The following is a 15,723-nucleotide window of genomic DNA, read 5'->3' as shown; positions in this document are numbered from 1 at the left end:
AATATACAAATAAAGTTTAAGTTGTCCCTAATTAATTGTTTTGGTACTTTAGAATATGTTTGTCCAAGATAGAAACAGTTCAAACCCTTATGACGACCTCGAGTAAAATATTCTCTAACGTGGTTTTGTTCTTCTAATATGAAATCATCAAATACTACCACAGAATAGTCCTCACATTCATCTAATGGAATAATCTCTTCATTGTTTCCTTTTATTATTGCTACTGTATCTTTAATATTGCGTTCTATATCTCGAAAAAGTTGTATTAGGTGTTGGTATTTAGGTTGATTTAAACTTTTAGAATATATATAAACATTTGCATATTTTAACCATTTAGGTGCCAACAAAAAATTATCAATCATTAACGTCGTTTTACCACAACCACTAGGCCCAACTATTAAACATCTTATATCGTCAGGTAACAACTCACCATTCCTCTTTCTCTTCGCTGTTTCTTCTGTTAACCTTATTTTAATATCCCAATTATCCATATTAGTTATTTATTATATAATAAATGAAGGTATTTAATTTAAATGGTTATTCATCTGTATTAAACATGTCATTGCATTACCCATTTGAAAACGATTTAGAAATAGCTGTTGCAGGATTTTACGCAACATACTTAACTCCAAACATTACAGAAAAGAACAATAAATTAACATTCTGTAGTAATGACTCAAAATTTACAAAACAATTCATAGTTCAACCTGGTCAATATAATTTAAAGGAATTAGAAGAATATATTAAATCAAACCTTCCATATAAGAACAATGCTTCTGAAGTTATTAAAATTACCGAGGACAGAAAGACCAATAGAGTTAAAATATTTAGCAGTTTGTGTGATATAACCTTAGATACCATTAATACTGTATTAGGTTTTAGTGAGAAGAACTTGGCTAAAAAAGTAGAACATATTGGAGATAAGCCACCAAGGTTTCATCCGTTTGATACTATAAATATTCACTGTGATTTAGCAGAAGGTATGATTTTAAAACATAATGACACAACACACAACGAAACAGACTTAATTGCAACATTTAGAACAAATGCAGAGTTTAGAGAACCAATTATATATGAACCTAATGAAAAGATATTTTTCCCAATACATCACAATAAATTTAATAATTTCAAAGTTTCAATTAAAGATGAGAATGATTTGATTGATTTTGGTGGAGCTCGTATAACTGTTTTACTTGCTGTTAAATAACTCAAATTATTATATAATAAATATGGATATTTTTGGTAATGTTAAAAGTAAGGTAAGTGATATTAGTGAAGAGCAGCTGAAACAGTTAAGGAATTTAGATAATGTTGTTAAGAATGAAGAATTTGAAAAATATAAAAGAGAAAATTATGACACACATCAAAATTTAATGAGTCGTACAAATTTTAAATCTGAACTAAATAAAATTTTCACAACAAATTATAGATCGTGGATTGATTTTACACAAAAAAGATTAGTTAATATAACTAATGGTGTTGATCAACAAGATGCTATTACGTTAAACCAGCTCGAGTCAGTGAAAAGCGATATTAACAACCAATTAGAAAGTGATAGAAACAAATTTGAAGATGTATTAAAATCATTACAAGACACACATATAAAGAAAGATGATATTGAGGTTTTAAAAGGTGAATATATGGAAGAATTTAAAAAGACCAATAATAATGTTACTCTTCTATTTAAAGCAAAAGTTCCTGTTTCAGAATTTAATCAATATAAGTCAGAAATATCATCCCAATTAAATACACTTACAACAAAAGAAGATTTTCAAATGATGAAGAAGGAAGCTTTTAAATTAATTATGCAAAAAGAAACTATAAATTTATTATGTCGATTGAGAACTAGAAATGTTCCAAATCCAATCTTCAGAATATTTAATTTATCTAATGATTATGAGTTTCTCTACAATGGAAAAATAATGCATATGGAATTAAGTTTGGAGTGGATTTTAGTTTAGCGTCCCTTTCAGCAGCGAGGCTATATGAGACGTGGACCTACTGATTAACGTGGAATCCGAACCACATGAGCTCCCGCCGGGAATCGAACCCGGGTCTCCCACGCCAAAGGCGCGTACGCTAACCGCTTAGCCACGGAGGAGCTCCGGAATTAAGTTTGGATAGATACTTTTTAGATATATTTTTGAACAATACTTTAGTGGTAAATTTGCCATTAAACATTAAAAAGGGTGATACAATTATGTTTCAAGCACAAAAAAATTCAGCAATGGTTGAAGGACAATCATTGCAAGTTATTATGTATATAGAAAGAGAACTTTAATGATTTTCTTTTAATAAATAATGATGTATTGTGTTAAGTGTAAGAAATCAACAGGTGCAATGAAAGGTACCATTAGAGTAGAACAAACAAATAATGGGAGATATGTTAAGAAAGGTATATGTGTTGTATGTGGTACTAATAAATCTCAATTCATTAAAAAGCCCGATTGACTATATGAAGGTGAAGGTATTAGAGAAGATATTATAGAAGAAATTCATAAACCATCTAGAAAAAATTATCCTAGGTTAAGTGTTATTGTTAAAGGTATAGATGATTTATGGCAAGCAGATCTAGTGGAAATGGATAGTGGTGTGTTAAAAGGTATTTCCAAAATCAATAAAGGGTATAAGTATTTGCTAACGATTATAGATGTGTTTTCAAAATATGCATTTGCTGTTCCTGTTAAAGATAACAGTGGTAAGAATGTTACAGAAGCATTTAAATCAGTTAAAAGTAAGAAAACCTAATAATTTACAAACAGATCAAGCGAAAGAGTTTTACAATAAAGAATTTGAAGATTTGATGGGGAAAAACAATATTAATCATTACTCAACATATAGTGGTAAAAAAGCTTCTGTTGTTGAAAGATTTAACAAAACACTTAAACAAAATATGTGGAAGAAATTTACTGTTCAAGGTAATTATAAGTGGTTAAAAATATTGCAAGGTTTGGTTGATGAATATAATAACAAAGTACATAGAACAATTGGTGTGAAACCTGTAGAAGTGAATAAGAAAAATGAGCATGTGATATTAAAAAAAGTATATAAGAAAGAATATAAGTCTGTTAAGTTAAAGTATAAGATTGGTGATTATGTTCGTATAAGTAAAATTAAAGGTTTGTTTGAGAAAGGTTATACACCAAATTGGTCAGCAGAAGTGTTTGTTATTAATGAGGTTATACCATCTAATCCACCAACATATAAAATTAAAGATTTAAACAATGAAGAAGTTAGAGGAAGATTTTATGAACCAGAATTATTGAAAACTAAATATAAGGATGAGTATTTGGTTGAAAAAATATTGAGAAAGAAAGGTAATAAAGTGTTTGTTAAATGGTTAGGGTTTGATGATTCACATAATAGTTGGATAGATAAGAGTAATGTAATATTATAAATGTTATATTTTATGGTTTAATAATTCACATAATAGTTTGATAAGATAAGGAAAATGTTGTAGTGTAAATTTAATGTGTTTAACTTTTATGAATATTTTCATAAAAGGTAATAAAGTGTTTATTAAATAATTAGGGTTTATTAAATGGTTAGGGTTTAATAATTTGCATAATAATTAAATAAATAAATAAAAGTAATATAATATTATAAATGTTATTTCATTAAAGGTAATAAAGTGTTTATTAAATAATTAGGGTTTATTAAATGGTTAGGGTTTAATAATTTGCATAATAATTAAATAAATAAATAAAAGTAATATAATATTATAAATGTTATTTCATTAAAGGTAATAAAGTGTTTATTAAATAATTAGGGTTTATTAAATGGTTAGGGTTTTATAATTTGCATAATAATTAAATAAATAAAAGTAATATAATATTATAAATGTTATCTTTTATAGTTATTTCATTAAAGATAAATATGATAAGAAGGTGAATGATAATTATGATGATGAGTGAGTTTATGAAAATGATTCAGTTTTATCATATTAATAATGACTTTGATGGGGTGATCCCATAAAAGCCCTATACTAACACAACACACTAATATATGTAGACAATGGCAGGAGTGTACAAGTATTAGCAGTTGTGTTAGGAAAAATAAGTATGCTAATGTTGGTATATATAACATGAAAAAAAATATTATGAAAATGAACTAAAAAATTTGGTAAATATATAAATAAACGATACAGTATTTTTTCATATAAGATGAGTATAAATAATGTTAATTTTACTGGTGAGGAGATGAGGGAGATGTCGATTACAAAACTAAAACTAATATGTAAAGTCAAGAAAATCCGTAACTATAGTTCTTTAAATAAGAGTGAATTAATCAAAAAAATCGAACAATATCAAAATGAACCGGATGAATTGAAAGTTATATACACAATGAAAGTTGATGAATTAAAAAACCATTGTAATAGGAAAGGAATAAAAGGTTATTCTAAATTAAGAAAGGCTGAACTTATTGACCGTATTAAAAAATATGAAGATGAACAAAACAGATCACAAATTAGAAACATATTTCCATTTAAACAAGATGTTTTTGAAGAATCGAAACCACAACGAATACCAATTAAAGTAGAAACAAAGGAAACAGCAATACAGAAACGATTACAAACTATCACAATTGAAAACATAGGAGGATATAAAGATCCAGTGAAGTTTTTAAATATAAATGGGAAAGTAGTTATTAACAAAATCAAGGAAGAATTAAAGCACCACCCATTAAAAGTCAACCTTGTATTCATTTGTGATTATATTAAAGATAAAGAAGTACAAGAACGCAATTTTAAAACTATGAATGAAAGAATATTACAATCAACTGACTTAGATGAATATATAACCCATGCTAAACAAAAACTATGTAGAGAGATGGAGGAATTTCAAGGTAGGGGATCAGGATGGACATTACATCAAATTAAACATTTAGAAATCACACTAAATAAATATGTACCATTACGAGCTTCTTCCTACATTGACCTTCCTAAACCAATTAAAGACAAGAAAGCAGTAATTAATGTTCAAAATAAAGATAATAAATGTTTCTTATATTCTATTGCAAGTTATTTAAAACCAGCAGAAAAAGATCCTCAACGACCTTCACACTATACAGAAATTGTGGATGAATTACAAAATAAATATTTTAATGGTATTGAATTTCCTGTACAATTAAAAGATATAGTAAAGTTTGAAAAGAGAAGTAGCATATCCATTAACGTGTATAGTTATGATGATGAATATAATATATACCCACTTCAAATTACAAAAAATAAGCAGGACAAACACGTTAATTTATTATATGTAAAAGATGAAAATAATAGTCATTTTTGTTGGATAAAGGATTTATCGAGATTAATAAGAAGTCAAGTAACAAAACATACTGAAAAATTATACTTCTGTGATAGGTGTTTAACAAGACGTTTTAGAAATGAGATGCAATTACAACAACATGAGCTATATTGTAAGGAGCATGAATCTGTTAGAATAGAACTTCCAAAACCATATGACAATCAAATACAGTTCCAAAATTATAATAGATCATTTAGAGTACCATTTGCGATATATGCCGATTTTGAATGTATGTTATGTAAAATGGAAGTAGACCATAATTGTTCTAAAACTGTGAAGTATCAAAAGCATTTACCAATGAGTTTCTGTTATTATATCAAATACTCAAATGGTGTGTATAAAAGTCCTGTTAGTTATATTGGTTTAGATGCTGCAAAGGTGTTTGTGGAGAAGTTAAAACAAGAAGCAATAGAAATAAAGAAAATATATAACAAAAAAGTTGAAATGAATGGCCTAACTAAAGATGAGAACGAGATATATAATAATTCCAATAGTTGTCATATATGTGAGAGAAACTTGAATGATTTACCACCAGCAATTGAAAAACAAATAAATATGTTAAATAAGAAAATACAATTCGCTAAAGATAATGATAGCATGATTGAAAAGTTAGAAGAATGGAAACATGAATTAGGAAAATGTTTAAAGGATATAAATAAAAATAAGGCAAAAGTAAGAGATCATGATCATTTAACTGGGAAGTTTAGAGGTGCAGATCACAGTTATTGTAACTTAAGCTATCGAAATCCTAATTTTATTCCAGTATTTATTCACAACTTAAGTGGTTATGATACTCACCTGTTTGTTAAAGAACTTGCTTATGATAAGAATGAAATAAAACTAATTGCAAATAATGAGGAAAAATATATAACATACTCAAAATATGTGAAGGTTGATAAAAAGAATGGAATTAATTTACGATTTCTAGATTCATTTAGGTTTATGTCAAAGAGTTGAGCAGAACTAGCAAATAACCTTACAAAAGAACAATATAGAGAAACGTCAAAGTATTTCCCTAATGATTTATTAGATTTAGTAATTAAAAAAGGTGTGTACCCATATGATTATATTGACTCAATTGAAAAATTAGAAGAAACAAAACTACCTTCAAAAGAAATGTTCTTTAATAAACTTACTAAAACCCACATCAGTGATGAAGATTATGAGCATGCGAAAAATGTTTGGAAGTCATTCAATATTAAAAATCTAGGTGAATATACAGAACTTTATAACAAGACAGATGTATTAATATTAGCTGATGTATTTGAAAGTTTTAGAGATGTGTGTTTAAAAGCATATGGTTTAGATCCTGCTTGGTATTTCACTGCTCCTGGTTTATCGTGGGATTCAATGTTAAAGATGACTAAGATCAAACTAGAAATGTTAACTGACTATGACAAAATATTAATGATAGAAAAAGGTATAAGAGGTGGAATTTCACAATGTAGTAAAAGATATGTAGAAGCAAATACTAAATATATGAAAAATTATAACAAAGACGAACCTTCAAAGTATTTAGCTTATCTAGATGCAAATAATTTATATGGATGGGCTATGAGTCAATACATGCCTTACAAAGACTTTAAATGGGTTCAACCTTACATAAACATAATGAATATTCCAGATGATTCAGAAACTGGCTACATATTAGAAGTTGCTTTAGAATATCCAGAATACTTACATGATAAACATACAGATCTACCATTAGCTCCAGAAAATATGTGTCCACCAAGATCGAAACATTCAAAATTATTAACAACGCTTTACAATAAAGAAAGATATGTTATTCACTACAGAAACTTAAAATTGTATATGTCACTTGGGATGATATTAAAGAAAATTCATAGAGTATTAGAGTTCAAGCAATCAAACTGGTTAAAGGAATATATTGATTTAAATACGAGAACAAGTGCTAAGAATGATTTCGAGAAAGATTTTTACAAGTTAATGAACAATAGCGTATTTGGTAAAACAATGGAAAACATTAGAAAGAGGCCATCTATTACCTTAGAATGTGATCCAATGAGGGTGGAAAAGTTAATAGCGAAACCGAACTTTGATTACAGAACAATATTTACTGAAGATTTGTGTGCGATACATATGAAAAAAGAAAAATTGACCTTCAACAAACCTATATATGTTGGTATGAGTGTGCTAGATTTGTCAAAATTATTAATGTATGACTTCCATTACAACATTATGAAACCTAAATATGATATTAATATAGGCTTATGTTATATGGATACTGATAGTTTTATATATGAAATTAATACAGATGATTTCTACAAAGACTTAAAAGAAATGGTTGATTTATTTGATACAAGTGAATATGGAAAGGATAATCAATATGGAATACCATTAGTAAACAAAAAAGTATTAGGAAAGATGAAGGATGAAAACAATGGTAAAATAATGACAGAATTTATTGGGTTAAGATCAAAGATGTATGCATTTAAAGTTGAAAATAAAGAGAAGAAAAAAGCAAAAGGAATAACAAAATGTGTAGTAGCAAAAGAGTTACAATTTGATGATTATAAACAAACCCTATTCAATGATGTGAAAACATATAAAAATATAAATCTAATTCGAAGTTGTAAGCATGATGTATATACTATAGCTGTAAATAAGTTAGCATTAGATTCGAATGATGACAAAAGATATATACTAGAGGGTGGTATAAGTACATTAGCTTGGGGACATTATAAGATATAGTTAAAATGTATTTATGTGTAGTTTAGTTTTAGGTCATATTTAATTAACTTTTATGTATAGTTTAGTTTTAGGTAAAATTTAATTAACTTTTATGTATAGTTTAGTTTTAGGTCATATTTAATTAACTTTTATGTATAGTTTAGTTTTAGGTAAAATTTAATTAACTTTTATGTATAGTTTAGTTTTAGGTAAAATTTAATTAACTTTTATGTATAGTTTAGTTTTAGGTAAAATTTAATTAACTTTTATGTGTGGTGTAGTTTAGTTTTAGGTCATATTTATATTTTTAAGTCATAAAAGTTGTTTTTGTAATTTTATCCTTAGACATAGGCAACTAGTAATACATGAAAATAATTGTTTCGTAGTCTAGTATTTATGTCCTGTTTACATTTCCTTAATACATTTTTACATAGTGAAGATTTTTGATTTTTTATAATTTTATCCTGACATAGACAACCAGTAACGCGTTAGAAAAAAATCATAAGAAAATAGAAACCATTTACCGTTTGAATTTTGAAAATCGGTTAATATTTGACGATGTTATAACAAGTTCAAAATTTCGGGATTTTTTTACGGGTTTATTTTTGAGTTTTCGGGAAAATGTTATTCTTTAAAAAAGTCTTAAAATTTTATTTGACTTATGGTAGTATTTTTATTTTTTCGATTTGTTGAAATTTTGTGGAGATATTGAAAAAGGGAAAAGTATCCTTTGGGTTATGCAACCATTTATGCATTTTTAAAAAATGGTTATATTATTAGTATTCATTTGCCGTTTGAATTTTTGAAATCGGTTAATTAGGGGCCGAGGTATTAAATAATAACGTTATTTGGGGGTGGGACTGCAAGTGTTGCCAACTCATTTTTAACAATTATCATATTTATTAGTAATGGGGTGAATTCATCCCTATATGTTTTAAAGCGATATCTTGAAAAATTAAAATCCTGGAACGTTCCGAAAAAATATATTGAGTTGGAGACACTGCATGGTAAAACATTAGTTTCGTTGGCGGGTTTATTTAAACAGTTTCTCGTTCATGCTAGCTAAGTAACACGGAAAGTTTTTTAATTTGCATAGTTGAAGTTGTCCGATCAAAAATTTTCATGAGCGACGATTGTGAATCAAGAAATCGAAGACAGACACTCCGGCAAAGGTTTCATCTGGGTTAATGCTAGCGGAGTTAATGCTGGGGGAGTTGCTTCTAAAAAGAAAGAAAATATGTTGCTGGTGCTCCGGTTGACTGAAGAGAATGTGAGTGTGGATGAGTGTATGATGATGTAAGCAAGTCACGTTCCCATGTTAAGAAAGAAAGAAAAAGAGAGAGGCTATATAAATCTAAATACATACATGTATGCTGTTGCTTCTCTCGAGCAAACTGAATTGTAAATGTGTGTGTGTGTGCACAAACCTTCTGTGTTGGGTTGTATAAATACAGGCGGCAAAATGCTAAATTCGTTATTTTTTATCCGATTTTAATAATTCAAACGGCATTTAAAAGAGTATGTATCAGAGTTTAAAATGCAATTGTTCATTATTGTTAAATGTTGTTAGATTTAGTAATTTTTTTGTTTTTGTAACTAGATTTAGTGATTTTTTGTAACCAGATTTAATGATTTTTGAAGTCAAAACCGGTTATAACCAGATTTTTGTAACCAGATTTAGTGATTTTTGAAGTCAAAACCGGTTATAACCAGTTTTTTGTAACCAGATTTAGTGATTTTTTGTTTTTGTAACTAGATTTAATGATTTTTTTTGTTTTTTGTAACTAGATTTAGTGACTTTTTTGTAACTAGATTTAGTAATTGAATGCATTAGAAGTTATTATGAGTAAGATAGAAGTTATTTGAGATGTGATAGAAGTTATTTGGGGGATAAAAAGTGTTAAAAATTATTAGGGGGTAGATTAGAAGATATTTGGAAGCAGGGGTGTGCTATGTTATTGAGGGGTGGGGGTGAAAGTGCACTAGAACATACATTTATCCCCTACTGGCTCGCAAAAACATAATGCTATGTTACATTTTCTAGCTCTCGAGTAAACTCGCAAAGTAGGTTCAACATTTCCATGCAATTCAATTCAATGGCATATACCAAACATGCTTTCCCTAAAACCTGCAGGTACATTTCGGAAATTAAACTGTTTACATACTCTTCTATGGTTCAATCCCAACCCAATCCCAACTGAATTTTATCGGAAGTGGCGCTTACTAATAAAAAACGCCCAAGCCGTTTAAATATACTGAGTAAGTTTCTGTTGCTTAAATACTATAGTGATACCATCCTAAACAAATCACACCAATAAAACAGACTGTGTGTCAAGAAGGTGTTTTGTTTATTTATTTTACATATCCGGAAATCTAACATATGGTATAAAGTGCTGGCTACACACGCTCATGCCTCATTTGATCCAAACAATACGTGTTTGTTCCCGAGAGTACATTAGGAATTCCAAAAAAACATGTAAAAACAAAAGAATATTTTCATATTATAAACACACGAAAGTATGAAAACATCGGTGGCGAGCATTTACAGACAGCATTAGCTCGCATAGGGTGGGGTGGGATGGGGTGACACGTAAAAATAAACGAAAACGACCGATATTAGTGTCCAGTTAATAGTTTTCGGGGTCGCTGAGACGAAAAATAACACTCGATTTTAAGTTCAAGTTTAGTCTCCATCGGCATAGGGGGATGGGGAGAAAAGGTAAAAAGAAAGAAAAAAAAAAAGTTTCCAAAATGACTTTGATTACTGTCGAATCCATAGTTTTTTTGAGTCGCTAACCTGATTGGTGTTATTGAAGCCCATGTTTAGTCGAACAGAACGATAAGCAGATAGGTGTTTTTTCGGAGTTTTCGAAAATTCCGCCTTTAAAAGGAAGAAAGGAGAAATTTCTGCAATTATTTTCAGTATATTGAAACTTACATTGTCATTGTCTGTTGTTTGTAATCGCATCACAGGAAAATGGCTACACCGTTTGACACGAATTTTGGAACACAGTTATTACCTTCCTCAAGCTGAGTTTTTATGGTCTCGCTTTGGTCATAGGACGCATTATAAGGAAATAAGACGAAATTTATCTAAAAAAATATGTTTTGTTTTAATCATTACAATTTCACTGAAATCGTATTCAAAGGGGGAAAGGGAGTTCTAGTATCTTCCATAACCCATTTTCCCCGTACAAAAATGGGCATTTTAATTAGTTACTCAAAAGGCACTAGCGTCTTTGTTCAGAACAATAAGATGAAAAGGAAATTTAAAAAAAAGAAAAAGACAGAAAGGGAAAGAATAATAAGCCACCTCACACACGAAGATAACGAGAAATGATTTTCTATCGTTTCTACTTCACATATTGATACAACTTTACACGTTGAGGAAAAGTATTCTTCAACAGGAGATGGAACAAAATTACGGCATATTTATATGGTTATAATTAACTTTAGATCGAGCAACCTTCTGTGATGTCAATCAAGAAGGCAATACTGTTAACCAGACTTAAGACCTTTGCTCCGAGGTAGCTAGCAATTATACAGCCCTGGTATATACATGCATACACATATCGAATGGTCTCAAACTCGTACTCATGCTCAGTATGCTAAAAAGAAAACGAAAACAATATGACCTTTGATCTCCGGCGCCTTATTTCGGCGGTAGGACCTGATAAAGATATGACGATGTGGCAACACCGCACGGCACACTATAAGACAGCGAAGCCGTATTCCACATAGGTTCGAAAATCGCCTTAACTGTTATTACTGGACTCCTAGTACAGACAAACTTGGTCCTACAATCGAAAAATTGCAACCATGTCCTTCGTTGATTGTGTGGTGTGCTATCCATGATGATATTCTTTTTGGTCCGTACATTCCTCGTGAAACAGTAAATGCGGCGAGGAATTCGCACATGCTAGAAACTTTCGTTCATCTCACTGTTGCAATCTGAAACTATTTGGATAACGTACACTTTATGCATAATGACACACCTCCACATTTTGTGTTGATTTCATGTGAAGGGTTGGCAACGCTTTTCTAGGCTGCATTACTGTCGCGAAAATGTTAATAGCACACGAAGCCTTGACTTGACGCATTGGATTTCTTTCTCTGAGGGATACTTGAAGGAGAAAGTGTTAGTCAGAAAACCGCAAGATTTGGACACTTTGGAAGCAGTGAGTAGGGAGGAATGTTGAGTCAGTGCTAAGCGATATGTTGCAACGGTTTGTTTCTAATGCTGGTGCCCACTTTGAAATATGAAATGGAAAGGACCATAGTATATTATACAATTGAAAGCAACAATATAACTTCATTAATGACAGATCTATAGCATACTAAAAATAGGGACATAACAGAAGATCATCCTGCCTATATATGGTATCGATTAACGCAACTTACCGCAATTTGATGTGCTAACTCACGATTTGGAGACAGAACAACTGCTAAAGGCGCATTTAAAGGTGGTAGTGAAGCAATCATTGCCTTGCGACGTAGCACTTGCTCAATTAAAGGTGCCAAATATGTTAAAGTTTTTCCACAACCTGTTTCAGCAGAGATTAAAGTGTTTGATCCCGACAGTACACGAGGAATTCCAAGAGCCTGTAAACAAAAGAACGTTTTCATATTATGAACACATAAAAGTAATTTACATTATAAATTATTGATTGATTAATTTGTATTTAGTTCTTTATCAGTACAGAGGTTATGTACGACAAGATCCACAGTTCAAGGTAGGATCTGAACCACTGTAATGCGTTCGATGCTCTCCATCCGACAATCGAATTCGGGGCCTAATACATCAAAGTGATGCGTTCTAGTCATCAGACGGAGGAGGTTATTGTAAAGTTATGACTAATATCAATTCGACTCAGAACGATTCATTTGACTGATACATCCATATTTAAACTTTTCCTCTTAAAGATATATTTGTTTCAATGCAATTGTCTCTGTATACTTGGTTATCATGTAAATAAGAATAGCCTCATTTACTTTTTTGAAATTTTCAACGACATAAATATGTAATATTGTTGGTGTTGTATGTCTAGTTTATTTTACATCACTTTATTCTGCTTAGGTTTCGAAAAATGACGAAGTTTCATCGTTGTTGGATACAGGTTTTCGAATTGTAGGAAAAATAGATATAAAATTGTAAATAAAACACGAATGAAATATCAAACATTATCTCATATATTACCACAATAATACACTTAAAACACACGTAATTTTAAATTTTATATCCCATGCTTAGGCTAAAAAAAAATGGTGGATGATTAATGAATTAGTGGAATGATAATCCTAGAGGAAACGGCGGTACTCCAAGAAAACCCACGGACACGATTTTGTCCACCACAAACTCACATCGTCTGGGATCAAACAAGCGACCCCTTGCACCAGAGGTATTAGATTTACCACTGAGCTACCGTATTCCCTAGCATCCTCCAAAAACTTCTCAAAACTTTAATGAACAAGTCACTGAAAATTACACAATAAGAAATATGTTTTGCATCGAAAAGCAAATACAATATTAACTTTCAGTGTTTACATGAACACAGTACCTTAAGCAATATGAGCATTTAGACATATAAATACTTGATTCTGAAGAAAATGTACCTGTATATGAGTTGTTTCTGTAAATCCCAACTTTTCTAAAACTTCTACAATTGGTTTCTGCAACCCAGTCTCCGCAAAACTTGGCCTGGGTGATTCTGATGAACTTAAAACAGCAGGATTCTGAAAGATGGTAGAAATAAATTAAAGATGAACTTTTAATCAAAACAACAAAATAATCGAATACTCTGATTTAATAATAATAATAATAATAATAATAATAATAATAATAATAATAATATAATAACATTCTCTTGTTCCTAAGGAAAATTAATAAAAACAATGCCTGTACAGAGTGACGCTCTGATTTTCACATGTTTAGTCCAATGAAAAGGATCCACATGGGGAAGTGCTTTGGTGGATGCCACAGTGCAAAATATACAGAGCGTTCAAAAAGTCTCTATACACCTGAATTGTCACATATTCAAAGCAACGAGAAAATTATTTTACTCAAAATTCATTATATTTTATGGCATAAAAGCACTATGTGCAGGGCGTAGCATATACACACACTCATTTTAACACACATTTTCACAGCAAATGTTGGAAATGTCCCCTATGAGCCTCCAAACATGCTTGCACACGTTTCTTCTTGTTCTCAAGTACTCTCACAAGTTGTTTATGTGGAATGCTATGAGCAAAATCTCGAATAGCTGTTTCGAGTTCTTGTAGCGTGTGGAGGTTCCCTTTATAAACAGAATTCTTTGCATAACCCCAGAAGTAAAAATCCGAAGAAGACAAGTCAGGAGACCGAGGTGGCCACAATCCCTTTGAAATTATTCGATTTCCAAAAACCTCTTGCAGTAATCTCATGGATTGGCAAGCTGTATGTGCTGTAGCACCATCTTGTTGTATCCAAGCATTACGAATTTCGTCTTCCGTTAGTGCTCCCATGAACTGGTGAATAATTTCACAATAACGAGTTGAATCTATTGTTTGTCTGAAAAATATGGGGCCGACTATTCTTCTTCTGGATATTGCAATCCACACCCCTACCTTGTGGTCATGCAGAGGAACTTCATGTATGGCATGTGGGTGAACAGGTGTATCCGGAAACCTAGCTGCAAACTTATCTTTGACTGTCTGTTTGTACTCACCTTGTTCACGGAACACATGTTCAACCAGGAATATTCGTTGTTTCAAAGTTAACACCATTGTTTCAGAGACCGCTATCTAGATGCAACAATCACTTCAGCGTCACTTTGCCGACTGGAATCTAAGAAAGGAACTTCACGCAAGGCGATAATATAGCAGTGTTGCAAACCTTCGCATAAAATTTTATTTCATGTGACTTTGAATGCGACTTTGACTTCCCACGATTCAGGTGTATAGAGACTTTTTAAACGCTCTGTATTTTCTTCACGGTTTCACAGTTCGTCTTAAGTCATGAAAAGTTATACAGAGACGGAACTGACATGTTAGTGTATTTGCAGATCGTTGTCTTAGCTACCATACAGAATATATCAAAGAGAAACCATTTCTGGAATCATGGAGGTAGGAAAGTTCACCTATTTATCTAACAACTTTTGTATAACTAAAACATAAACATTTTCTTTTGATGAATACTGTCAGTGCCACGTACAAAAGGTTTCTCCACTGAAATTTCTGAATATATTTAAACAGTTTTAGTAAATCGCAATATCTTTCTCAACCTTGCTCGTCAAGAATGAAGAACATTAAAGTTTTTGAATTAATAGAAAATTAACAACAAAAGCACTCGCTGGCAAGACAAATTTTGTGCCTCTTCGTCCTGAAATAATTAACATGCGTACTTTCTGTGCGCATGGCTCCAGATTCGAATCCCGATTAAAGTTCTCGCTTTAAGCAATAGGCCTTACCTCATATAGCCTCGGTGCGGAAAAGAGAAATTACGTTCCAACTAAACAAGACAGAAATAACGCTTATTATATACATGGCTATATACCTCTTCCTTGCAGTTAATAATAAAATAATCTCCTTTCGCTTTCTTATGAGACCATCCTTTGGATGCTAGAGGAATTGTTTCATCTTTACCATATACTTGGCCTCTGTAGTGATTGAATTCGGGTCTCTTACATACAATTATGGGATTCTGTAAAAGAAAGAAAAAAATATATGATTTGTTTGACAATAAAGT

The 15,723-nt window shown here is 30.8% G+C and overlaps 1 protein-coding gene across 1 annotated transcript in view; it reads right to left on the bottom strand.

The window, feature by feature from the left end:
- Dbp21E2 (putative ATP-dependent RNA helicase Dbp21E2) overlaps nt 1–15,723 on the bottom strand; it is a 79,277-nt gene that overhangs the window by 51,608 nt on the left and 11,946 nt on the right. Inside the window, exons 4-6 of the mRNA XM_081758794.1 lie at nt 15,532–15,678; nt 13,611–13,730; nt 12,399–12,599 (exon numbers count right to left, since the gene is read on the bottom strand). Coding sequence (XP_081614920.1) covers nt 12,399–12,599; nt 13,611–13,730; nt 15,532–15,678 — 468 coding nt within the window. The remainder of the gene's footprint in view (nt 1–12,398; nt 12,600–13,610; nt 13,731–15,531; nt 15,679–15,723) is intronic.

The sequence above is a fragment of the Thermobia domestica genome, chromosome 5 (assembly GCF_964235325.1).
Source record: "Thermobia domestica chromosome 5, izTheDome1.hap1.1, whole genome shotgun sequence".
NCBI classification, from domain to species: domain Eukaryota; kingdom Metazoa; phylum Arthropoda; class Insecta; order Zygentoma; family Lepismatidae; genus Thermobia; species Thermobia domestica.
This window is presented reverse-complemented; position numbering and strand designations above follow the sequence as displayed.